At 35.8% G+C, this 27660-nt stretch overlaps 2 protein-coding genes and 1 long non-coding RNA gene across 3 annotated transcripts; 1 reads left to right on the top strand and 2 right to left on the bottom strand.

Annotated features, from left to right (window-relative positions):
- Nucleotides 1–3112: 3112 nt before the first annotated feature.
- LOC135844020 (uncharacterized) lies at nt 3113–10524 on the bottom strand. The gene is made up of 2 exons (XR_010558437.1): nt 9604–10524; nt 3113–4200 (listed from the first exon to the last, which is right to left on the bottom strand). It is a non-coding gene; the product is annotated as an uncharacterized LOC135844020 (long non-coding RNA).
- A 3956-nt stretch (nt 10525–14480) lies between these two features.
- Nucleotides 14481–17069, top strand: LOC135845294 (uncharacterized). The gene is made up of 2 exons (XM_065363771.1): nt 14481–15385; nt 15498–17069. The coding sequence occupies exons 1-2, from the start codon at nt 14745–14747 to the stop codon at nt 15922–15924; spliced, it is 1068 nt and encodes a 355-aa protein (XP_065219843.1). The 5' UTR covers nt 14481–14744; the 3' UTR covers nt 15925–17069.
- Nucleotides 17070–21779: 4710 nt separating this feature from the next.
- Nucleotides 21780–25321, bottom strand: LOC135843700 (uncharacterized). Its single transcript, XM_065361660.1, has 3 exons — nt 24410–25321; nt 24182–24319; nt 21780–24103 (listed from the first exon to the last, which is right to left on the bottom strand). Exon 3 carries the CDS (start codon nt 23611–23613, stop codon nt 21952–21954), a length of 1662 nt encoding a protein of 553 aa, XP_065217732.1. The 5' UTR covers nt 23614–24103; nt 24182–24319; nt 24410–25321; the 3' UTR covers nt 21780–21951.
- Nucleotides 25322–27660: the final 2339 nt, after the last annotated feature.

Raw genomic sequence — 27660 nt, 5'->3', positions numbered from 1 at the left:
GACCTTTCTCATTGAGTGATACTCAACATTTCAGTGGTTCCCAATGTTGAACTTTTAAATTTCAAGTTTCTCAAGTAACGCATTCAAACGAATATTGTCAGTAAATAAATTTTGCAATTGAAAAATATTTCAAATAAAAAAGTTGCGGAATTTCACGACGATTTCAAAAATGTGTAATTTTTATTTTTAGCATCGATAGGGGTTGAGATAAGGGGGGTGGAACGTCAAAAAATGCGATGTAGCAAAATTTCATTTGAACCTGAATTTGCAGTTTCGAGGTATTGAACTGTTGACTTCAACCGAACTTGAGATTGTTGAGATTGTTCTCGATACAGGCCGCCACCATCCACTTCCCCCACGCCCCACCCCCCTCACGAAAGCTGGAGAAATGCGCTCCTGGACCGGAATTTTTTTCCAATGAGGATATGCTGTGACATTGTTGACTCCGAATGAACTTTTAAGATAGTCCACTATGTATGTAGCCACAATCCAAGTCCACCTCCCCTCCCCACCCCTCCCCACCCTTTCCCTCTAAAGCTTTAATAACCACTCTTCAACCTGAAATTGCTCTTCTTATGAAGTTATGCTGTTAAATTGTGCACTCCAAGTGAACATTGAAAGATTCTTTATGCGTGTAGTCACAATCCACCCCCTCCCCCCCCAACTACGCCACTATTATCGTGGAAAGTACATTGTGGTTATGTCGTTGAATTTTATCCCAAAAAGGATGCGTGAAGTTTTTTTGCAATTTTTCGATTTTAGAAAAATCTCTTAACAGTTGAGTGAAAAGCGAGAATTTTTGTTGATTTTCGGCAAAAAGTGAGACATTTTGTAAATACTCTGCAGCTTTATAACTGAAAAGTGACATTTTCTGGAAAAATGTTGACAACATTTCAAGGCAATGTCGTGCTTAAAAAGCAAGGCTTTTAAGCGATTTTTGGGATAAAATTCAACGACATAACCACAATGTACTTTCCACGATAATAGTGGCGTAGTTGGGGGGGAGGGGGTGGATTGTGACTACACGCATAAAGAATCTTTCAATGTTCACTTGGAGTGCACAATTTAACAGCATAACTTCATAAGAAGAGCAATTTCAGGTTGAAGAGTGGTTATTAAAGCTTTAGAGGGAAAGGGTGGGGAGGGGTGGGGAGGGGAGGTGGACTTGGATTGTGGCTACATACATAGTGGACTATCTTAAAAGTTCATTCGGAGTCAACAATGTCACAGCATATCCTCATTGGAAAAAAATTCCGGTCCAGGAGCGCATTTCTCCAGCTTTCGTGAGGGGGGTGGGGCGTGGGGGAAGTGGATGGTGGCGGCCTGTATCGAGAACAATCTCAACAATCTCAAGTTCGGTTGAAGTCAACAGTTCAATACCTCGAAACTGCAAATTCAGGTTCAAATGAAATTTTGCTACATCGCATTTTTTGACGTTCCACCCCCCTTATCTCAACCCCTATCGATGCTAAAAATAAAAATTACACATTTTTGAAATCGTCGTGAAATTCCGCAACTTTTTTATTTGAAATATTTTTCAATTGCAAAATTTATTTACTGACAATATTCGTTTGAATGCGTTACTTGAGAAACTTGAAATTTAAAAGTTCAACATTGGGAACCACTGAAATGTTGAGTATCACTCAATGAGAAAGGTCGTGGGTAGATATTTCAAGAGCGATCCAATACGAGTTATTTGAGACCACAACCAGCCCCCTACTCCCATTTCGTCAGGATTTATTGGCTGAAACAGATGACAACAGAGGTGCGCAATTTTCACTACTTTGGGAACCCCTGAATCGGTTTTGCAATTCGATCTCAAAAATGTAATGGTGGTTTCGGGGTCGGGAAATGGTCCCCTTTCGAGGGAATATCGCGAAAATTCTATTTCTTTTGGGTTGCACTCTTTTTGAAATTTTCGCCGTGGTACCCGTACTAAAAGGGTTAATTACGATTACGGTTTCACTCCAATTTTTCCTTGAAATTTTTCAGTTTTCGGTTCGGTTTTGGTTTTGAAATTCAAAATTTCGGTTTTCAGTTTCGGTTTTGATCTTATATACAAGAATTTCAGTTAGGTACAGTTTCGGTTTTCGGTTTTTTTCGGTTTTACACAGAGGTGTAACGATTATAATCGATGCTGCATCGATCATTTCGTCCCAAAATAATCGGACTAATCGGAGGATAATCGATTAATCGGCGATTATTCGGCCAAAAAAATTTGCTGTTCCATGATTGGTTGAAATTGGGTGACGTCAGTCATCGCCATAAATGTTTTCTGAACCATTATCTGAACAATTTTCATTTTCATTTTTTCACTCAAAAAGTAATTGTAATGAAAGGATTGAAGAGAAAATGAAAATATGAAACATCAAATAACAAATTAAAACCAAAAAGAAGACATAAAATCAAGATTTGGATTAATTTAAAAAAATTACCCAAAGGTCCGATTAATCGGCGATTAATCGATTACTGCCGATTATAAATAATCGGCGATTATTAATCGGAGATAATCGATTAAAATCGTAATCGTTACACCTCTGGTTTTACATTTTACATATTTTTTTTAAATTTCTTCAAAATTTCTCAATCTTAGAAAACAAACTGTAGTCATGTATGTCATAATAATTCTAAAAAAGTATATCTATATATTTTTCAAGAATACTAATTAGTAAATTTATCAATTTCCCTGGATTTCAAGTCTCAAAAGTCAAAAATGTGAAAAAATCCCCCCAAAAAGATTGAAAAAACTGAAAAAACCCAAACTGAAAACCGAAAAAAACCCAAATAAATTATATCGGTTTAGGTTTTGGTTTCACTCACTCTGCTTCATTATTATTGTTATGGTTTTTTACGGTTTTTAAAAAACCTATGAAATTTTGGTTTTTGTTTTCAGTTAGGGTTTGAAAATGGCTAAAATTAGGTTCTTGTTTGGGTTATTTCGGTTACGGTTTTCGGTTTTTTGCGGTTACGGTTAGCACCCCTGCTAGTAGCTCCAAAGGAGCCCACTTCATACACTAACTACATCACTTTCTATAAGAAAATAATACTTGCCCAAGCACCAACGGATGCTGAGGCACACAATAAACATTTTTAAGACAAAAGCACACATAAATAAAGTATTAAAAGTTTTTAAGAGCACATTATTGAGGAGACACATGTTACTCTTCATGAAATACATAGATAGTTGATATACATAGCTAGTTGTGAAATACAGAGATACTTAGTTGAAATACATAGATAGTTGCTGGGTTTTGACTCTAAGGTACTCAAATGATTTTTTGGCGATTAATTGTAAAAAAGTGGTCCATAACTGGTAGTTTACGTTACTGGTTTTTATACCGAACAATTACATAAAGACTCAATTTACATACTTGTATAAATATTTTCACTTCGAGAATATTTTGAATGATAAATACATACATAAGTTTTTGATAAATACAAATATGTACATGAAACAGTACCTAACCTTGCTTAATCTAGTAAGCTATTTTTCAGCACCAAAACCTAATCTTTTGAATGAAAAATACTATGGACATTTAAAATAAACCTTCCTAGGAGAACATGATTGGACCTGGTCAGATCTGCACAGGTCTAATCCAATCTTGTCAGGGATCTGGGTATTGTCTCAGGATCTGATCAGATCTGATCCAATGTGGTCATGTAAAATTAGATCCATGAAATTCATGGACCCAATCATTTTCCCCTGTGTTATCAGTTATCACCCTCATTTTTCATCCTAAATATAACGCATTTCTCTAAATTTTCTACCTGTGTTAAATTTGATCTATTTCCAAGCTTTCATCATTCCCTCTCTTACTGCTCAAAGGAACATACTTCAGTTTCCAAAAAAAAGCATTGTTTTTGTTGAACAAAGATTTGAATGTGGCTCTAAAATCTTGATCCATGGCGAAATATACTATAAACTTAATAGATTTATTAACGCAATCTAAAAGATAGAGTATTACTTTGAAGCTAGTAACACATTCGTAATGAATTGAATAATAATCGCGTATAAACACTCTATGTACTAGGTCGAGTAATCCTGTTGGAATCTCGACACTTAAACATTGAGCCACAATCACCAACGATATGATTATCGATCGATAGGTTCGTTGCTTCATTTCGAAATTGTCTGTGCGGTTTTCAACGTTTGAAGAAGTACTTGAGTGTTCTTTTTTCATCCACAGTGAGGCGATCAATCTAAAAAACAAAATACATATTATTTGATATTTTTTTCAACTGGAGTTGGTTAACGCTTTTAATAGTCCGGCATATGACAATAGGAGTAATTGCACCCCCCCCCCCGATCAACCGGGACAACTTTTTTCTTAAAGTGGACATCCTAAGGAACATTTTAGAGCAAACTTGCCTAAAAAAAAATTGGCCTTAACTTACAAAATGGCGGCCATTTTAATTGACAGGTCAGCCTAAATCGCAGATTTTGCGTTTAATTATAGGACTTGCACGAAATTTTTCAAACCATACAAAGGTAGATCGAAAGATCAGGAAAAAATTTATCACCCATCAAAATGTCAAGTGCAAAAGCGCGTTTTTCGATTTTTGATGAATTTTTGAAAATCGAATTTAGGCCAAAAATGAGGGAAAAAATCAAAATTTTACCAAATTGACCAAGAAAGCTGAAATTTGGGATATACCCTATTTTCGACATGCCAAATCGATTGGAAGCGGTTTCAACCCGTTTTGAGCAGTTCTGGAGCCTCCAGCAGATTTCTGAAACTCAAAATTCCCACAAAATTCCATCAAATTGGAGTTGTAAAGCTGAAATTTATTTTGAAAACTAAATTCAATACGCTACCAAGTACTGCAGGTGAATTTCAAGTCGTTTTGGCGCATCCAGCGACTTTTTGAAAATTCCTGAAACCTCCAGCAGATTTTTGAAATTTTAAATTTTAACAATATTTCATCAAATGGAGACGGAAAGCTGAAATTTACTCTACACTCCAATTTTAACACCCTCTGAAGACGACTTCATAATACAGTCAAATAGGAATTTCACCTGGAATAAATTAGGGGACAATTTTTTTTTGCGCCAAAATGCTCAGGATGGTGTCCTAAATGACATACTAAACCCCCCCCCCCGAAATCCGCTCGGTGCTTCGCCCCCCAGACCCACATTTGTGCCCCCAAAATAAGTTTTTCGCGATTTTCTCCGCCGCATTGCATTTTAGCGAAAAATATATGGAAGATAAAATAATCTACGTCAAATTTCCGATCTATTGATGTATCAACTTTCCTTGTATGTTCAAGGGGGGCGGAATCACAGCCATTCAAAAAAGGGGGGTTTCCTGAAAAATACATCAAGTATATAGGCGCCTAAGGAGGGTGAGATGGTCGCCAAAAGCGTTCGAGTTGATATCAGCATGGAAGGTGGGTACGATGGAGAAACTTGCGCGTGAAAAATTTCAGATCCACACCCCCGCCCTTTTTTGGGGACCCCCCCTTTCCTGAAATTTCGATAACACTTTTCTCAGCCCCATGTTGATAGATTTTGAAAATTTTTCTGGAGGTTATGTATATCCTTAGTAGGTATCCCCACAAAAATTTTCAACCCCCACCCCTCATATTTACCCCTCAAAATAGCGATTTTTTATTTTTTCATGCTTTTTAACAATAGTGAAAATTGAAGGGACTAAGTGCTCTGGAGAGAGCTAGACGAGGGTAGCAAAAAATCTGACGTCATATTCGTGCTCAGTGGTATCGAATCATAAGAAAAGGACACCCTACTCATTAATATTTGGTTATTTTCCCCAAAATTCCCATTTTACCCCAACCCTCCCTATGACACATTTTTACACCATTTTGAGGGGTAAATATGAGGGGAGGGGGTTGAAAATTTTTGTGGGGATACCTACTAAGGATATACATAACCTCCAGAAAAATTTTCAAAATCTATCAACATGGGGCTGAGAAAAGCGTTATCGAAATTTCAGGAAAGGGTGGTCCCCAAAAAAGAGTGGGGGTGTGGATCTGAAATTTTTCACGCGCAAGTTTCTCCATCGTACCCACCTTCCATGCTGATATCAACTCGAACGCTTTTGGCGACCATTTCACCCCCCTCACAGTGGGCCACAGACCCCCCAAAAACGGCGATAATTCGAATTCAACCCTCATCGATGTGCAATACGTCGAATAATACGTTTTCGAGGTCGTAGAATTCGAATCTGCACTTATTTTTTTTGTAGGGGTGGGGGGTGAGGCGTGGGGAGAGGGGAAATTTCAAATGTTGCTTATATTATCGTGTAATATATCGATTAATATGTTTTCGAAGTCGTAGAGTTCGAATCTGGAGTTATTTTTTTGGTAGGGGTGGGGGGTGAGACGCGGGGAGGGGTAATTTTCACATTTTGCTTATATTATTGTATAATATGTCGATTGGCATGTTTTCGAGGTCGTAGAATTCGAATCTGCACTTATTGGGTGGGGGTGAGGCGTGGGGAAGTGAAAAATTCCAAATTTACTTTTTGATGTTTTTTTTATACCACTGATTTTTAAAGTTTACAGTTTTTTACACAAAATCTGAACACATTTTGGAACAAAACTCATATAATTGCGCAATCTTGCGTGGTCTCTTCTGCATAGTGATGTGTATTTGGGTGTAGTGTATACTATGTTTTAGCGATTTTTTGCCCGAACTTGCCCCATTGCTGTGCAGGTTCATTTTTCTATTAAAAATACATCAATTTTCTTCACAAATGCGGATATATCGCAATTTCAAGATCGAAACATGATATACTCGATTCAATTTTGATTGAAATACATTATTTGAGGTATAAAATGATTTTTTCAAGCCAACGATATAAACAACCTCAAAAACATGACAAACGGCATATTAAACGATAATATGAGCAAAATTTGGAATTTTTCACCTCTCCACGCCTCACTTTTAATTCCTACCAAAAAAATAACTCCATATTCGAACTCTACGACCTCGAAAACATATTAATCGATATATTACTCGATGATATAAGCAAAATTTGAGATTTTCTCGCTCCCCACGCCTCACCTCCCACCCCTACAAAAAAAATAAGTGCATATTCAAATTCTACGACCTCGAAAACATATCAATCGACATATTACACAATAATATAAGCAGAATTTGAAATTCCCCCTCCCCACGCCTCACCCCCCACCCCTACCAAAAAAATAACTCTAGATTCGAACTCTACGACCTCGAAAACATATTAATCGATATATTACACGATAATATAAGCAACATTTGAAATTTTCCCGCTCCCCACGCCTCACTCCCCACCCCTACAAAAAAAATAAGTGCAGATTCGAATTCTACGACCTAGAAAACATATTATTCGACGTATTGCACATTGATGAGGGTTGAATCCGAATTATCGCCGTTTTTGAGGGGTCTGTGGCCCACTGTGCCCCTTAGGCGCCTATATACTTGATGTATTTTTCAGGAAACCCCCCTTTTTTGAATGGCTGTGGTTCCGCCCCCCTTGAACATACAAGGAAAGTTGATACATCATTAGATCGGAAATTTGACGTAGTTTATTTTATCTTGCATATATTTTTCGCTAAAATGCAATGCGGCGGAGAAAATCGCGAAAAACTGATTTTGGGGTCACAAATGTGGGTCTGGGGGGCGAAGCACCGAGCGGTTTTTTGGGGGGGGTTTTAGTATGTCATTTAGGACACCATCCTGAGCATTCTGGCGCAAAAAAAAAATTTTCCCCTAATTTATTCCAGGTTGAGTTCTTATATGAGCTAATTTGACTAGATTATCAGGTGCATGGATTCAAGTAATTTTAGAGCCTCCAGCGACTTTTTTGAAAATTACTGGAGCCTCCACTAGATTTTTGAAGCTTGAAATTCCCGCAACATTAATTTATCAAATGAAGTTGGCAAACTGAAATTTACTTCGCAGACTACATGGTGGTTTCAAATGATTTCGAAGCTTCCAGCCAGTGTTAGGAAATTTCAATTTTCCAAAAAAACGCCATACATCCTATCAAAAAGTCGCTGGAGGCTCCAAAACGACTTGAAATCCACCAACAGTCAACATCGTAGCGTATTGAAATTAGTTTGCAGAATGAATTTCGACTCTCCATCTCAGTTTGAAGGCATTTTGGGGAAATTTCGAGTTTCCAAAATGTACTGGAGTCTCCAATAATTTTCAAAAAATTCGCTGGAGGCTCTAAAACGACTTGAACCCACCTGAAGTCGTCTTCAGAGGGTGTTAAAATTGGAGTGTAGAGTAAATTTCAGCTTTCCATCTCAATTTGATGAAATTTTGTGAAAATTTCAAATTTCAAGAATCTGGTGGAGACTCCAGTAGTTTTCAAAAAGTCGCTGGAGACTTCCAAATGAGTTGAACCCACCTGAAGTCGTCTTCATAGAGTGTTAAAATTTGAGTGCAGACTAAATTTTGACTTTCTATCTCCGTTTGATGAAATTTTGTGGAAAAATCGATTTTCAAAAATTTACTGCAGGCTCCAGTTATTTTCAAAAAACCGCTGGAGGCTCCAAAACAACTCAAAGTCTACCTGTAGCTGACTTCGTAGCGTATTGAATTTAGTTTTCAAAATAAATTTCAGCTTCACAACTCCAATTTGATGGAATTTTGTGGGAATTTTGAGTTTCAAAAATCTGCCGGAGGCTCCAGTCATTTTCAAAAAAGTCGCTGGAGGCTCTAAAATGACTTTAACCCACCTGGAAACATCTTCAGAGGGTGTTAAAATTAGTTTGCTGAATGAATTTCGACTCTCCATCTCAGTTTGATGAAGTTTTGGGGAAATTTCAAGTTTCAAAAATCTACTGGAGGCTCCCGTAATTTTCAAAAAAGTCGCTAGAGGCTCTAAAATGACTTGAACCCACCTGGAGACGTCTTCAGAGGGTGTTAAAATTGGAGCGTAGAGTAAATTTCAGCTTTCCATCTCCATTTAATGAAATTTTGTGAAAATTTAAAGTTTTAAAAATCTGCTGGAGGCTCCAAAACGACTTGAAATTCACCTGCAGTACTTTGCAGCGTATTGAAATTAGTTTTTAGAATAAATTTCAGCTTTACAACTCCAATTTGGTGGAATTTTGTGGGCATTTCGAGTTTCAAAAATCTGCTGGAGGCTCCAGAACTGCTCAAAACGGGTTGAACCGCTTCCAATCGATTTGGCATGTCGAAAATAGGGTATATCCCAAATTTCAGCTTTCTTGGTCAATTTGGCAAAATTTTGATTTTTTTCCTCATTTTTAGCCTAAATTGGATTTTCAAAAATTCAACAAAAATCAAAAAACGCGCTTTTGCACTTGAAATTTTGATGGGTGATAAATTTTTGCCTGATCTTTCGATCTACCTTTGTAAAGTTTGAAAAATTACGTGCAAGTCCCATGTTGAAACGCAAAATCTGCGATTTCGGCTGACCTGTCAATCAAAATGACCGCCATTTTGTAAGTTAAGGCCAAATTTTTTTAAAGGCAAGTTTGCTCTAAAATGTTCCTTAGGATGTCCTCTTTAAGAAAAAAGTTGTCCCGGAGGATCGGGGGGGGGGGATGCAATTACTCCTATTGTCATATGCCGGACTATAAGCTGTATTTTCTCGCAGTAGTTCGCTGGATTTGATTAGTACTTACCTAACGCCTAATATTAGTAGCACAAGTGATGGTAATAATTCATGCAACACTATTTTGATGAATTGAGGCGCAGAGTACATGATGGAATGAGTTTCAATACTAAAGTAAACTGTTGTCGTCGGATGCATGATGTGTGTTTTAATATAATGTGACAAATACTCCGGTACATAAAGCAAGATGCATACGATGTAACCAGATACCACCATATTGCGTGTAGTTTTCATATTGCACCATTGAGATTTCTTCGATGGATAAAATACAGCTATATACTTCCATATTACTAGCATCATTACAATATACGCAGATATGCGGTTAAAAAAACTTGTCAATTCTGTGCTTAACATTAAAATAAATGCTCGTGTATAAGTCCAGTCTTCGTAAGTGCTTTGCTTACTGTGATATGCCAAGTATGCCCATGTGGAGGTTATAAACGCTAACAGCTCTGATAAATTTGCAAACGCCAAATGCGTGAAGATTAGGTTCACAGGTGATATCATGTTCCTCCTTGTGAACACCAGCATGTTGAACATGTTGAAGATTACGCCAATTATGCATATTGGTATGTCTATTAAACCTTGCAGGTTTAAAAAATAATGAATTCGAACATTCTCTAATGTGGCTCCACAAAATGATTCTTCCGATGGCATCTTGATTTTTCAAACTAACGACACTCAAAAAAGAAAGTTAACTATTTGAAAATAAATAATGTACTTTAGGAATTCTTATCGCGAACAATTTTCATAAACGAATAACTTTTTCAAATAATTATATACGTTCATTTTAGAACACTACTTTAAACATTTTTTCCACTGTGGTTAATTTTTGATGTAGAAAAATCACGAATACAACACGTAAGTATTACAAAATTAGTGGTGAAAATAATGTTTTAGGGAGAAGAGTTTGTTGAACTTGTGGAAATCACTCTCAGTTTTATTCTATTACTATGATGCAGAATAATTGTTGTTATTGTGATAGTTTATTTATCAAAGAATAACGGACATCCATTTCTTATCACGACTAATTTCCGTTATCTTGTACTGTTTAGGAATTATGAAAATCTCTATAAAACTTCTCTGTTAGAAATAGCCGAAAAAGGCATTTGTTTTGCCAAAACTGTCAAAGTACCTATTTGTAAACCAAAAATTGTTTAAAAATTGGCAATAAGCTCTTCTATCGAAAAGTTGCAAATTAAGCAGTCCAATTTGTTTGAGAGTACCTAATACTTGATGAAAAGTTTGAATTTTTTGCCAATAATTTCCCATTTTTGATTTTTATTGCATTAAAATGTTTACCTCGCGTTTCCACACTTTTTTGGTGATACTTCTTTGATTTTTTTATATAAGAATTGGTTTACCAGACCTATCGAGGGGGTTGTGTATGATTCGAATGGGGCGACAGTTTCTTGAAACAACATAGTCTGAAATTCTCGAGCCGAATTTTCAGCTACCTAAGCCATAACTCTTTTTTAAGCTGCTCGAATTAATTTTCAAGCTTTCTGCAGAAATTTTCAAGCTCTGGTGGAATAAAAAATTACGCTATAGGGGGTCCAGAATAGCTCTAAATGGGGAAATTCGGATTCTGAGGGTTGTTTGTAAACAGGATACTGATATTCGTGCAAATTTTCAAACGTGAATGAAAATTTTTGATTCTTTTCCCTTGTACGAGTGAGGTGAAGTGTCCAAATATGGCTGTTTACCCCAAGTGACTAAAAGTGGAAAAACTGAGAGCCAAGTTGGGTTTTTTGACCAGCTTTATTATAATAAAAATATCCAAAAAATTCTCATTTTCGAGGAAATTTTCGAAATTTGCGGAAATCGTTGTATTCTGTCCAGTACTAACTCCCCGAGGGTGAATTTCGCCATTTCAAGCCATTCTAGAGCCTCCAGCGCGATTTTCAATTTTTCCGGAATTTTCAATTTGCTCCAGAAGGCGTGAATATGAACAATGATGTTTTTGTGAATTTTGAATACGATTTTTATTTATTTTTTGATAAATTTTTACGAGTGTGTTGGTGTTGTATTCTGCGCTGGAGACGTATTTATTTTGCTTTTTGGTTTCGACAGATCACGAGTGTTGATAATTTGACGAGAATGGAATGCCGATTGGCTGTCTGGGCGAAGCATGGAATTGAATCATCAGGTAAGGATAATTGGATTAGGTTGTGTACTGCATGTTCGTCGACCTGTTTAACGAGTTAATCCACATTTGAGCCGATTTTGGGAGGAACTCCTCAAAAGTGGTACTTCGACCAGCTTATTACATTAATAAAAAAATCCAAAAATGAAAAATTTCCCGTTTGCGAGGAAATTTTGGAAATTGTGGCACGAATCGCTGTAACCGCCCCCCTCCCCCCAATTGCGTACAGACTGAGATTGATTATAGGCTACTGAAGTATAAATTTGAAAAATCAGAAAGCATTCGATATTTTCGTGAGAAGATCTGCAAAACCATGGTGGAAGCTAGGAGGAGGGAAGGGGGTAAAGAGTACCATATTTTTGGTCAAAAATGTAAACGATGGTGAAATGTGTAAGGAGCAGATATGCCTTAACTCCGTAGAGAGGAAGTACAATAACCTCTCGTCGGAGGTTATATCATTACCCCTCTTTCGAAGAAGTTTAACGTACTTCTCCTACATTTCTGGAGCCCAAGGTAACGTGTACGAATATCTCCGAGCGTAGGTCGCTCCAAGCTCGGATAATTCTCCTTGAACTTTCTACTATATAACCTCTTGCACAGACCATCTCGGTAGTTCTTAATTTTTGGTAAAGTGTACTTGAATATGTGATAGTTCTTAACTTTGTCGATATGTACTTAGTGTTCGTTCTTTTCGGTTGTCAGTGCATTCGCACAAAATGTAATTTAACGTAAAATCTTCCCACTAAGTATGAGCCCCCTTAAGGATGGTTCTGTGCTTCGTTTCGGTAATTGCAAGTGCTAATTCGATGTTCGGTTCCTACCCTCAGTAATTAACGCCGATTAATCCCTTAAGGATCTAATCCGCCCACCTTTTGATATAACCCACTGCGAGGTTAATATGTATATATTGTTAACGTGAACATTGATTACGTGATGTCGATTAATCAATGGTGCTCTGGAAGCATCCCTTTTCGTTCCGGATCTAAGGGATGGCGACCCAATTGAAAGTGTATCTACCGACCAATACCCTGCAACGTGCTTAGTATTAGTAGCACACCGACGAGCAGGGAACGTGTACAGTGTTGAGGCAGGAGATGTACCCTAAATCCTGTCCGGGTTGCGTTCGCCCTATCAGTTAAAGGTAATTTGAGAAACCCCCTTTAATCGATATGCTTAATCTAGACCAAGTATTAACCTACTTTTCGAGTTATATCTACCAGAACCGCTTTTCTACTAGTATAGTCTAGCTTTAGATATTTTATATCTATTTATACAATGTTCATGACTTCGAACCCCATGAATATTACAATCCCACATTATGTATTAAATTATTATGCACAAAGCATTTGTCTCGTGTTTTATTTCTACACGTTAATAAGAAATTGTATGTGTATAAAGGGTATTCGTAATGATCGTACAAGCACCTATTGAGCTAGCATGGTGCAGGAAAATATCTCCTTAGGGATATTTCTCAGAAAAATAGCAGGTAGTAAGTATTATATTAAACCCACCGTATAGTCTTTCTCATCTACCTTCCCTTAACCAATCATTACCAACATCACTTTATCAAATGTTTTGGAACAAATCGTTTTGTACGTTTTTAAAAACGCTGAATTCGAAACTACCAAAATGATAGGTATTATAAACACTAACAATTAGGTAACTAGTTTTGATAACTAACAATAATTACATCTAAAGACTAGGATTTGAACATTTATTTAATTCGAGAATTTTTTGAATGATGAACACATTATAATTTGCTACAAATATGTATACCCACATGAACCATTAAATAGGCTACGCACACTGTTACAGCTGCGCTAAGCGCAGCTGTCCAGTTTTTCTTGAAAATGAAAAAAATGCCAGTCCAAATTTTTGGTATTAGTATTCTACATAAAAACGACTAAAACTGAGAAGCTTTTCAGAATTATTTTTACTCCCGGACATCGTAGTTATATTTAAACAATTTTTTAAATCAATTTTTTCTGGTTTTTGAAAGTTGGCGATACTGATTTGACATCATTCGTTGATTACCCTCTCAAACTACTACAATTTGAAAAAAAAATCAAAATTCTATACCACGTACAACCGGAGCAATTTGCAACTGAAATTTTCCCATTTGCGGCCCTTTTGAAGAACTTTGAAGCCCCACAGCTCCGGCAAAAAAATCGAAAAAATGTCCGGTTTGCGCCATTCGTCATCGTTTGATGATCTCTACACATGATGTGATTCTGAACAAAATCGAAGACCCCCCCCCCCGTGTAAAATTCCGCCGATTTACCATGGAATGACCCTATACAAGCCAAATTTCAGTCTTCTATAGGTCAATTTGGTGAAATTTTGATTATTTTTCTCATTCTTGGTCAAAATTTAAATTTTCAAAAATTTAATAAAACTAGGAAAATGAATTTCGGTCTCTAAAATTTCGGCTGGTAATGTACACGTGTTTTGGAGTTCTTTATCGATTTCCCTTCATCTGTTTCAAAAACTCATGCAGCGGTAATGGATACTTCACTCGCAAGTAAAAGAGAAATTAGATCACTTTGGACCGTGGGAGGAGCGGAAACTCGAATCACATTTTTTTTAAAGGATGTGGGTTTCTTCTTAGATAAACAACTGACCGAAAATAAACGCTAACAATTCAAATAAAACAATATCTTTATACGTAGATATTGCTTATCAGTTGATAAAGAATATGAATTACGATAGAAAAGGTCGACAGCACACAGAGATATATGACTCCTACACATGAGATAAATCTCGATGTCTAGATCTTCTCCTGAAACCATCTCACCACTAATTGTTTTAGTAGGCTTTTAACTTGGAAAATTGAATACAGTGGAAAAAATGATTAATGAATGTGTTCTATTTACTTAATGAATGATACAAATGTAATTTTTTGAAAAAGTTATTCGTTTTTGAAAATTGAACGCGGTAGGTAATTATTTTCAAATACTACTTAGGTAAACTTTTTTCTTTGAGTGTCGGTATTTTGAAAATTCAAGATGTCATTGGAAGAACCATTTTGTGGAACCACATTCGCAAATGTGCATTTGTATTATTTACAGAACCTACAAGATTTTATAGACATACCAATATTCATAATCGGTGTGATCTTTAACATATTCAACATCCTGGTGTTCACAAGGTGGAATAGGAAATCACCGGTAAACCTAATTTTCACACATTTGACGTTTGCAAATTTATCAGAGCTGTTGGCGTGGATATCCTTCACATGGGTAGCATTGCAATATAACAGCATCAAGGAAAGAAATTTCGAAGAATGGACTTATACACAAGCAGTATTGTTATCGCGAAGCGGTGAATTGGGAACCATTTTTTACCGCATATCAATGTATATTATAATTATGCTAGCAATATGGAAGTATATAGCTGTATTTTATCCATCGAAGGAATCTGAATGGTGTTATATGAAAACTACACGCAATACGCTGGTAGCTAGATGCATTTTGCTTTTGATACCGCAGTATTTGTCACATAATATTGAAACGATCATACATCGGAAGGCAGAGATTCACTTAAACACTGTTAAAACCGATTCCATTATGTACACAGCGTCACAAATTATCAAAGTTGGCTTGTACGAATTATTTCCATCACTTGTGTTACCAACATTAGGTATTAGGTAAGTTATAATGGAAGCCAACTTACAGCTTGAAAATACAGATTGAAATAAATGAGGGTTAAAACTAACTCCGGTTGAAAAAAATTTCAAATAATCTTACTTTGTTTTTCAGATTGATCGTCAAACTATGGACGAAAAAGGAGCACCCAACTCATTCTTCCAACGTTGAAAACAGCACAGACAATGTCGAAATGAACCAACAAACCAATCGATCAGTAATCATATCGATGATAATTGCGGCCCAATGTTTAAGTTTCGTGATTCCATTAGGATTAGTCGACCTAGTACGTGCAGTTTTTGTACGCAGTCGTTTTTCAACTCATAACGAATGTGTTGCTAGCTTCCGAGTGATACTCAATCTTTTAGATTCCATTAATAAATCTATTACATTTGTAATATATTACGCGATGGATCAAGATTTTAGAGTCACATTCAAGTCTTTGTTCGACAAAAATAATGCTTCTTTTTGGAAACTAAAGTACGTTTCTTTGAGCAATACGAGAGGGGATGATGAAAGATTAGAAATAGATCGAGTTTAACACAGGTATGTAATGTTATATAAATGCAACTTTTGTGGTGAAAAATGTGGGTGATAACCCAGGTGAAGATTATTGGATCCCCGCGGATCAGATCTGTTCATTCCTAATCAGATCAAAATCAAATAAGAGACCTGATTGGATCTGAACGGATCTGATTAGAAATGGTCTTGATTAGACCAGATCAGATCCGATCAGATTCGGATGTAATACTCAAATACAATTATATGTATTAGACAAGATCGGATTAGACCTGCGCAGATCCGATCAGATCCAATCATCTATCACTGGGAAGATTTTTAAAACCATCAAAAATATTTTTCATTCAAATGTGTGAGTTTTGGTGCCTGTCAAGAGAAAAATAGCTTCCTCTAAATATATTATAGATTAAGCAAGGTTCATGTTTCATGTATTATCTATAGGTAAAAAATTGATGTATTTAGGTAGGTATCATTAAAAAATCCTCGAATTAAAAAAATATACAAATAAACTGAGGCTGTGTGAAATTATTAGGTACCGGAACAAGTTACCTAGCTAATTATACTTATTAGTTTTTAATAGCCTTATGGTAGTTTTGAATTCAGCGTTTTAAAAAAACGTATAAAACCAGTATTTGCAGAAAATACATACAAATTTCGATTTCAATTTCAATTTTCAAAAATTTTAACAAAATCTTTTTCAAATCCAATAGATACCATACATACATGTTCAACAAATCTTACCAAAATTCAAAAACATTGAAAAAAATCCCAAAATTGTACTAAAAGGTCATCTAAAATGGATTAGTTTGTACCGGTAGGTCGTGCGCCCGCAGCTACCACCATAAGTGGAAGTTGTGAGCCCATATACGTAGCATCGCGCAGCTCTATTAGCGGCGCGATCTAGCGGTGTAGTTCGAAGAAGCTTCACCGATCGGATGCTGTGAAAGCAGCATCAGTATGTTTTTGATAGCTTTAGCTACATCACGTTGAGACTGAATGCCTGCTATGCAGATGAGTAAGCTCAACTTAGGGATTCGTTTATTTACTGTAGTAATTGTGTCTTTACTCATTCGCTTGTATATTTTGTGTAGTCGTGTATATATTGTAATAGAGCAGCGTAACTTAGTGAAGCTGTCTCTGACTCTCGAAATAAAGCGTCTTAAAGTACCTATGGTATCAACTTTCTTTGTGTCGCGTTCGTTCTACGATCTTAGCAGCTGTACCTCAGCCTTGGCCTAGTAAAAGAGTAGTTTCCCGACACTCTTCCCCCATCGGGGCATCGGAGTTTGCTACCCTTAATTCGTCACCCCAAGTAGCATCTTCGATACATGTAGCAGGTTAACCCATTAGATGGTACCAGTGGGAACACCCCACACCTCTACAAGTTCAAAATCAGATTGATATCCTTATTTATATTTTTTAATGTAAATTAGAAACCATAAAAAAATTGACTAACTTAATCTAGGCTTGACAATAAGAGGAAAACAATTTTATTCAACCAAAATTGACCCATCATGAGAGACAAATCGTTCAAAAAATCAATTTTTTAGCCTTTACCCATAGTGATGCGATCTGGGATAGGGTACCCAAAGTCGGAAAAGTAAATTTCGTGCTACAGCAAAAAACAGTTGAGATATTGAGAAATGCCAATTTTCAGGTTACACTGAAAACTTGTTCTAGACACCGTTGGCTATCATCTAGCATAAAAATTACCTCTGAAAGAAATATTTTTCCCTATTAAATACCCGAACGAAGTTAAAAAAGAAAAGGTATCCAAAGTCGTCGTGTTGTTTCCCCCCCCCCCGCTTGCGCTTCCACTACCATTCCGCTTGCTACTACCCAATTGATGTTCTTCTGTTCTTTCCTGTTAGTTATGTCAAATTCACAATAAAATTAGTTGTATACCATTAGAAAACACTTGTCACATATCTTCCTTGGTGGCTAGATGCCTGGAGAGCGGACCATCATGCGGGAGGTTGTGGGTTCAAGTCTTTCTCCGAACAAAAATTTTTTTATAATTTTTTTCACTTATTTCTTTTTAAAGTCGTGAGTTTCTGTAATATTTTCATTTTTTACGCATTTTAATGTTTTTTTTTTCAAATTTTCTGTACAAAAAATGTGTTTCCCTCAACATGATTCAACAAATAGTCAACAATTGTTGACACAATTTTTAAAATTTGATTGTCTATAATTTTGAAGTATCATATCAAAATTTCAGCAATGAACAGTTGAAGTTTCTGCTTAAAAAAAGAAAATTTTGAGAAAATCAAAGTTTAAAGTTTTTCCTTCAAAATTTCGAAAAAAAATTATTTTCTCGACTTCTACTGCACTAAATTGGCTGAGCCGCAAAAAGGGCTAGACTTAATATCTTTTTTTTTAAAAAAAGCTGACATTTTAAGCTTTCAAATGACACAATAAAAACGAAAAAAAATTTTCCGACTTTGGGTACCCTATCCATGTACCTAGTATAATATTATTATACTACCTACAAATTATTCTGAAAAAAAAAGTATACGTTGTGTATCTTATCTATAGAAAGATGTGATAAACATAGGTACCCATCATTTTATTTTCAAGTAAGTACAAGTATAATTGCTCATTTTTTTCGGGTCAGAATTTTTATATTTTTAAAGAGAACTAGAAAAAAATGAATAGAAAAGGAAATCAAGAGAAAAAATATAAAATTATGAAGATTGATTTTTAAAAATGGAAGAAGCAGCACTTTCGAGACAAATTCTGACAAACGTTAGGACTTTTTGACAATTTTTTCAAAAGCTGTACTTTCAATCTATTTTGGCTAACAACAATTAATTTTATTAACCATTTTGGCATAAAATAGAATTTTTGGATAATTCATCAGAAAAAGGCCTTTGCCCACAATATTTCGTCAAAAAAGTGGGGCAAAAAATGGGACTTTTTTGGAAATTTTGACAAAAGTTGGGATTTTTTAATAATTTTTTTTTTTACAATTTTGGCGAAAATGAGACTTTTTTTTACTAGATATTATTCTGGCGATACCATTTTTTGAATATTTTAGCATAAAACATGTTCTTTTTTGGTAATTTTTACTAAAAGTCAAGATTTTTTGATAACTATGGCAAAAAATGGTTTGTTCATTATTACAAAAAATATTAGGATTTTTTGATAACGTCATTCAGAAGAAAAATAAATGCATTTTTCGACAATTATGATCAAAAACGGGGCTTTTTTGATAATTTCGACAGAAGTTAGGATTTTTTTATAATTTTGACAAAAATGTGACTTCATTGATAATTTTGGCAAAAGCAGGAATTTGTGACAAGTTTTCTGTAGCGATTTTTCGCCCCATACTATGTAGAGACATGACCACCGTGACAATTATCAGATAGTGCAGTTGCCAAATACCTCATCTCATGGGATGTGTGCACCGTGTGCACGCGCTTAGCTGAGCAGATGAGCGTTTTGACAACCTTTTGAACACGTTTTCTAGGCTATTTCACGCTCAACATTTTTGTTCCATACATTTTCCGCATATTTCGCATAACTTTGCAAAAAAACCGCGAAAAACGCATATTTCTCAGGTTTTTTTTTTGCAAATATGAGCCTTTTGCAGACAAAATTTCAATTTTATGGATTGGTAGGAAGAAAGTACTTATAAAAACATCTTGCGCAGTTCGCAAGATCAACCGACTTTGCTCTAAATAACCCCCAGCAATTTACCAACATTTACCTCAGTAATTTACCAGACATTACCTCAAAATTTACCAATTTACCAAAATTTACGGAACTACTGAAATTTACCAATTTACCAAAATTTACCAATTTACCAAAATTTACCAATTTACCCAAATTTACCAATTTACCCAAATTTACCAAAATTTACCAATTTACCAAAAATAACCCCAGCAATTTACCAACATTTACCTCAGTAATTTACCATACATTACCTCAAAATTTACCAATTTACCAAAATTTACGGAACTACTAAAATTTACCAATTTACCAAAATTTACCAATTTACCCAAATTTACCAATTTACCCAAATTTACCAATTTACCCAAATTTACCAAAATTTACCAATTTACCAAAATTTACCAATTTACCAAAAATAACCCCAGCAATTTACCAACATTTACCTCAGTAATTTACCAGACATTACCTCAAAATTTACCAATTTACCAAAATTTACGGAACTACTAAAATTTACCAATTTACCAAAATTTACCAATTTACCCAAATTTACCAATTTACCCAAATTTACCAAAATTTACCAATTTACCAAAAATAACCCCAGCAATTTACCAACATTTACTTCAGTAATTTATCAGACATTACCCATTAATTTACCAATTTTCCAATTTTCCAAAAATTACCCCAGCAATTTACCAACAATTACCTCAATGATTTACCTGACATTACCCCACTAATTTACCAATTGTTTATTACCCCAGTAATTTACTTCCAAAGGTTGACACAAATTCAACAAAATAAATTACCCCACTAATTTAACAATACCAAAAATTACCACAGCAATTTACTAAAATTTACCAATTAACCAAAAATTACCCCAGTAAGTAATTTAACAAAAATGACCCCAGTAATTTACCAAAATTTTCAACCAACTTTATTGAAAAACTGAAAATTACCCCAGCAATTTACGAAAATTTACCAATTGGAATACCAATTTACCAAAAATTACGCCATTAATTTACCAAAACAAATAAAATTACCCAAGCAATTTACCAAAATTTTCGACCAACTTTAATTACGAGTAATTCACCGAAAATAACTAATCATTTTATTTGCTAAAAATTAATTATTTCGCCAAAAAAAAAAATTATCAAAAGTCACTGGCTATTTACCAAAAACTTAATGTTTTTTGTTAAAACAAAAATTACACTAGAAATTTTTGAAAAATTTTGATTTTTTGTGGCAAAAAAATTTTGGAAGAATAAAATTAACAAAAAAATCGACAAAAAAATTTCGCCTCTTGACTCGTGCGGGATTCGAACACCCGACCTCCGGCGCACCAATCCGCAACCTACACACCCTAACCACCCCGTCTGTTTGTTGGGGGTGAGCCGTTTGCGAGATATAAGGGTTTACACAAATTTCAGCTTATCCATAACGTTGAAACACACTTAAACGTTCATATCTCGTGAACGGCTGAATCGATTTCGACCAAATTAAAAATTTCTCTAGTTCAGTATCAAAGCAATATTTTGCCATCATCAGTTTCGACTTAAAGTTCGGAGCTTTTGAGTTCAGCGTGACACAAATTTATACATAAATTGATATATACATACATACATACATACATAGATATGCAAACGGTACCTCTACGTCACCTTTTATATACTCACGCGTTCTCTTCGTCACCGAAATCGGTGACGGAGGCGTTTTGCCGGTGACGAAGACGTTGCCCTGTGTATAACAAGTCCAAACGGTTTGTTTTCCCCTGAAACGTAAAAGGGCAAAAGTTTGTCCGGTGACGAAAAGGTCATGTATACACCTACTGTATACAGATTTTAAAAATTTTGTTCCATCAACACCGACATACCCTCGACGTACGAGCATTTCAAAGCAGCCCGGACTTCACTTAGCATCGCGCTTTACGCATGCGCGTGGACTTGCCATAATCTTCTTATCGTCGAGTTCGTTCGTATTTTACGAGCATTTCAAATTTCAATTTTCAACTTCGTGATTTTTAATTTTGTTCCGTTTTTAAATTTATTTTATACTTATGTTTCGTCGTTTATTGAAAAATGAAAACAATTTTTTTTTCAATTTTTAATGTTTCAAAATCACATCACATTTTAATGCATAACGTATAATAAAATAAAAAATCAAGAATATTTTTAATGAGTTATAACATACCAAAGTAACTTTCGTAGGTAATCAAAATATAAGAATAGGAGAAAACACTTAGAAATAAATTGATAATAATAGAAAAACTACAAGACTAACTTCGTAGGTAATGAAAATTAATTTTATAATAACAAAAACGTATAAAAATACTTTGGTACGTATTAAAAAAGCCAACTTTTCGAGGCGAGATCAAGATTCAACTTCAAAAGTATGAGTGAAAATCTTGTGTTCCAATAATATTTGGTATTTCAGCACCAGTTAAAAGAGCCAAGGCACACTCATTTCCACTATTTGACGGTCTTTCCATCAGGGGAATACGTTTTTTGGTAGTTTTTTTTGGCCACTGCGCAATTTTCCGTTGAGGAGATAATTTTTTATTTGCTGCAGGCAGTCCTTTGTTTTCTTTCTTCTCTCCTTTTCGGCTGAATCCAAATTTTTGGAACGCAGTATCGAGAGTTTTAGACAAATTTTCCAAATATTCCCCAGGCAAATCCTTCGACCAAGTTAATGCAAGACGGAGTTTGGATTGCACTTCGATTCTAATTTTTTCGTATTTGTCTTCCTCATTGAAAGGAGTACGTAGCATGTCAATAGTCTTTTCTATTTCTTCGTTACTACAGTTGCGTCTACTTAGTTCTTGTTCTTCATCGCTAATTTTGATGTCTTTAGCCACTGTATGGATATGCTTGCAAAGATTATCGTAAATAAAACTGTCTATACATGAACATTTGAACGTGTGAATGCACACATTACATTCTGAGCACCGTAAAACGCATAAATTTACATCATCACACATTTCAGACACTTGTTTTACTTCGTACACTAATCCATCACGTGTCTGCGACTTCACTTTCCATAATTGAGATTCTAAACATTGGACATGTTCCTTAGGAATTTTCAAACCTTTTTCATGCGCGTGTCTAATCTTCAACATTTTAGCAGATGGTTTCTCCTTGGCTATTTTGATGATTCGTTCGTACATCAGGTCTCTGATTAACCTCAACAACGCGTCAATCGATTTATCCAACCGGATAACGTGATTTCCATTCAAGTATTGATACTTGATTTTCTTGTGCAATGCTTCTAAATGCATATTAACGTTCAAGCCGAGATGTTGGCGGTAGCAAAATGCCCAGCTGGACTTTTTAGGAACATAATACGTTTTGAAATATTGGTAAAACTGTCGAGTATCTTCATCTTCTTCGAGTGTTTTCAAGAATACAGATAATCGGGAATCGAATTCTTTGGTATCTATCAACGAAGTGGCTAAAGAATACAATGCATCCTTCACGTATTTTCGTTTTTCTTTATGTTTATTGTCTATCTTAGTATTCAACATCGAAGTCCAGTTCTTGTTTATGTGCCACCAACACAATAACTTATGAGCTGGTTTTCCCATTACTGCCGCCCATGCATCGAAAAACTGCGGAGCATCATCTGACATGAATATATCGCTTTTAATTGGAAATCCGACAGCATTCTTCACTTTATCGAAAAATAAATACATCGCGTCAAAATCGGTCTTTTTCGAGAAGCAAAACGCTACAGGTACACCATTATTAAATTCGTCAATTACGAGAACTGTTACCAGCTGATATCCGTAGGCGTTAAGGCCATGTGTCCCATCAACACAGATTTTTTTAGAATGTTCTATCAACATTAACTTCTGGAATCGAGTCATTAAAACCAAGCTGAAGTTTTCATAAATCGAATTATAGTGTAATAGAGGAGAATCTTCCTGTTTCCGAAGCGTCTCTACGAGCATCTCCACACTTACAACATCATCTTTGTGAAAACGAGTGGAGTAAGTAATGTTGTAGTCTCTGATTATATTATGCACGTCCATCTTCTGCAAATAATGCATTCTTTGGAAGTTATTAGAGTTACCAGAGTCTCGTATATCATCTAACACGCGCTGAATTGTAACACCATCTTTTAATTTTCCTATAACATTTAAAAGCAGGTTAATAGAGACTGTAGCAGTAGAACGAATCAACAATCACAAAATTATATAGGTACTCAATTCATACCTGCAATTTCATCGCGTTGATCAGAAGGTATTCGCATTCTAATTATTTCAGCAGCGTGTCCAACATGTTCACTAATAAATTTAACAGAAATTTTCTCGCTCATTTTTACGATCATTCTTGATGGGCAGCACGAATTCATCTTGTTTGAACCCAAACTTTTAATCGATCTTCTCCGATCAACTGATTTCAAATTAGCGTTATATGAACGCTGACATACGAATTCACGCTGAGAGTAAGTTTTTGTTTTGTACTTGCGTAAACCTCTTTCTGCGACATACTGAGTATTACACAATTTTTCGATGTTCCTTTTCCAGATACAAAATTCTAAAATATCAAACATGAATTATAAGTATATAGTAGAGTACTAAATCAGTAATACTTGAATAAAAATTTTATCCGAACCTCCTTCATTCTCAAATTCTAATTGTTTTTCTTCAATATCGATTTCGTGAACGTTAGTTAAATGTTGATCTAGTAGTGCATAGCTTGTAAGATGAGTATCACAATTCGGACATTTTAATCTACATCCAGGTACAGGTTCTGGGAGATAACATTACACAAAAACGATTTATATTACATATTTATCATTGTGAATTATTAGGAATGGTATAGACACAAATGCACTCTTACTTTTCTGTTTAGGTTTAGGTAAATGATTATCCTTCATGTGTCGAATGAGGATTTTTTTGTTGGAACATTCGAATCCACAATGGTCACAAATAAACGTTTTCTTCTCATTTTCGATTTCCGTTCGATGCGCCTTTTTCTTGTGACGACTTAAGCTGCTATGATGGGCGAATGATTTACAACATACGGAACAGATTAACACCGGCCTAACGAAACATTCATATGGTGTTATAAGGTATACAAAATAGAAAAAGACGAGAAAAATAAAAAAATACTTACATTTTAAAAACATCTTGCAAAAAAAGGATTATCGAAGATGAAAAATAGTTGAAAATACGAAAATAGACGCATGCAGGAGGATAATAATATTATGGCAAGTCCACGCGCATGCGCAAAGCGCGATGCTAATTGAGGTCCGGGCTGCTTTGAAATGCTCGTCTCGACGTCACCGTATATAAACAGTACCTATTGGTCACCGCTTTTTAAATGCTTCCAGTTGTGTTATATTTTCGTATTCGTAGCCAGCGCAGTTGCAATCTATTAGGCAAGGCAGCAGGTGACAATTTGGTATAGTCAATATCTTTTTAAATACACAAGGTCACGGAAGAGATCAGTTTATAATCGGAGGCAAATTGGTACCATTCTCGTAAATTTTTTTTGTATAAGCTTAAAGCATGTAAATCAAGTGGGGAAAAGAGTATAAGCACTATTACAACTGTGCTGGTTACGAATATGAAGTAAATACACCTCCGGAGGCATTTAAAAGCCTGGTGACCAAAAGGTACTGTTTATGTATGGTGACGTCGAGGATACTTAGGTCCATATATATATATAGATATGCAAATGGTACCTCTACGTCACCTTTTATATACTCACGCGTTCTCTTGGTCACCGAAATCGGTGACGGAGGCGTTTTGCCGGTGACGGAGGCGTTTTGCCGGTGACGAAGACGTTGCCCTGTGTATAACAAGTCCAAACGGTTTGTTTTTCCCTGAAACGTAAAAGGGCAAAACTTTGTCCGGTGACGAAAAGGTCATGTATACACCTACTGTATACAGATTTTAAAATTTTTGTTCCATCAACACCGACATACCCTCGACGTCACCGTATATAAACAGTACCTATTGGTCACCGCTTTTTAAATGCTTCCAGGTGTGTTATATTTTCGTATTCGTAGCCAGCGCAGTTGCAATCTATTAGGCAAGGCAGCAGGTGACAATTTGGTATAGTCAATATCTTTTTAAATACACAAGGTCACGGAAGAGATCAGTTTATAATCAGAGGCAAATTGGTACCATTCTCGTAAATTTTTTTTGTATAAGCTTAAAGCATGTAAATCAAGTGGGGAAAAGAGTATAAGCACTATTACAACTGTGCTGGTTATGAATATGAAGTAAATACACCTCCGGAGGCATTTAAAAGCCTGGTGACCAAAAGGTACTGTTTATGTATGGTGACGTCGAGGATATATACTCATAATTGATGTACTTGTGGCACCATTTTATATACTTTACACACGTTCAGGCACCAAAATTTACGTTGTGGCACCACCAAATGGTGCCACAACGTATTTTAATTAAAATCGTGTGGAATGTCTTCAGAGCACTGCCAGGGGTCATTAGGCAAATTTTTGTAATGGTGCCACAACGACATTTAAAAGTCCCTTTTAATATACTGGTAAAATTATATAGTCAACAGACGTTGTGGCACCATTTTCAGGTCTCATTGGTTTTCGATGTATTCTTTTGTAAAAATTTGTTGTAAAATGTTTCGATTAGATGGCGCTGTTGCTTATACCCTTAATCATCACTCTATACTCATATAATATAGAGGCACCAGTTGGTTTTTATTAATGAATAAACCGTTGCCAGAAAAACGCTCGCGTAAATGACTAAGTTTTCTTCACTTGCTACCTGGTGCCACAACGACGTTCAACTAAATGGTGCCATAACGTTACAAAAGTAGATATTGATAAACTTATCTCGTTTTGCGTCATACGTCTTATCGTGATCAGCACACTTCAATTCGTCAAGAAAACCCACCCCCACCCAAATCCTCAACCATCATGACAAATACAATACCTCACTTTTCCGTTTCACGGCAAAGTCGGTAAAAGACACATTTTGGCTAAAACAGTTTTTGTGTAGTACCCTTCACTTCGGAGCTGTGGCGCTTCAAAGTTTTCTTTTGTCAATTTTACCCCCACCACTAAGATGAAAAATTTTGAAAAAAATCGTGTTGAAAGGCCTAGGCTTTCCCTACACATTCCGCGTAGTACCCGAATTTTATTCCCACCACTCATGGATACCGAATTTTTCGCGCAAAAAACACGTTTTTTGGCTATACTGACCAAGGGGGTGGGTTGGGGGGGCGGAAATTCCGTTCGAAAATTTTTATTGGAGGTACCCAACAATAATCCATCATGATTTTCCAAATCTGGGAACAGAGCCATTTCACCTATCTTAACCAGGAATACCCTTTATTCAGTTGCCTCAATTTGCCCTCGACTTTGCCGTGAAACGGAAAAGTAAGGTATTGTATTTGTCATGATGGTTGAGGATTTGGGTGGGGGTGGGTTTTCTTGACGTTTTGGAGTGTGCTGATCACGATAAGACATATGGCGCAAAACGAGATAAGTTTACATATATATGTATATATTTATTTATATATTCATATATATGGACCTAAGTATCCTCGACGTCACCGTACATAAACAGTACCTTTTGGTCACCAGGCTTTTAAATGCCTCCGGAGGTGTATTTACTTCATATTCGTAACCAGCACAGTTGTAATAGTGCTTATACTCTTTTCCCCACTTGATTTACATGCTTTAAGCTTATACAAAAAAAATTTACGAGAATGGTACCAATTTGCCTCCGATTATAAACTGATCTTTTCCGTGACCTTGTGTATTTAAAAAGATATTGACTATACCAAATTGTCACCTGCTGCCTTGCCTAATAGATTGCAACTGCGCTGGCTACGAATACGAAAATATAACACAACTGGAAGCATTTAAAAAGCGGTGACCAAAAGGTACTGTTTATATACGGTGACGTCGAGGGTATGTCGGTGTTGATGGAACAAAATTTTTAAAATCTGTATACAGTAGGTGTATACATGACCTTTTCGTCACCGGACAAACTTTTGCCCTTTTACGTTTCAGGGGAAAACAAACCGTTTGGACTTGTTATACACAGGGCAACGTCTTCGTCACCGGCAAAACGCCTCCGTCACCGGCAAAACGCCTCCGT

This window comes from Planococcus citri, chromosome 4 (genome assembly GCF_950023065.1).
Source record: "Planococcus citri chromosome 4, ihPlaCitr1.1, whole genome shotgun sequence".
In the NCBI taxonomy this organism is placed as follows: Eukaryota; Metazoa; Arthropoda; class Insecta; order Hemiptera; family Pseudococcidae; genus Planococcus; species Planococcus citri.
The sequence above is the reverse complement of the archived record's forward strand: the minus strand, read 5'-3'. Positions and strand labels throughout refer to the sequence as shown.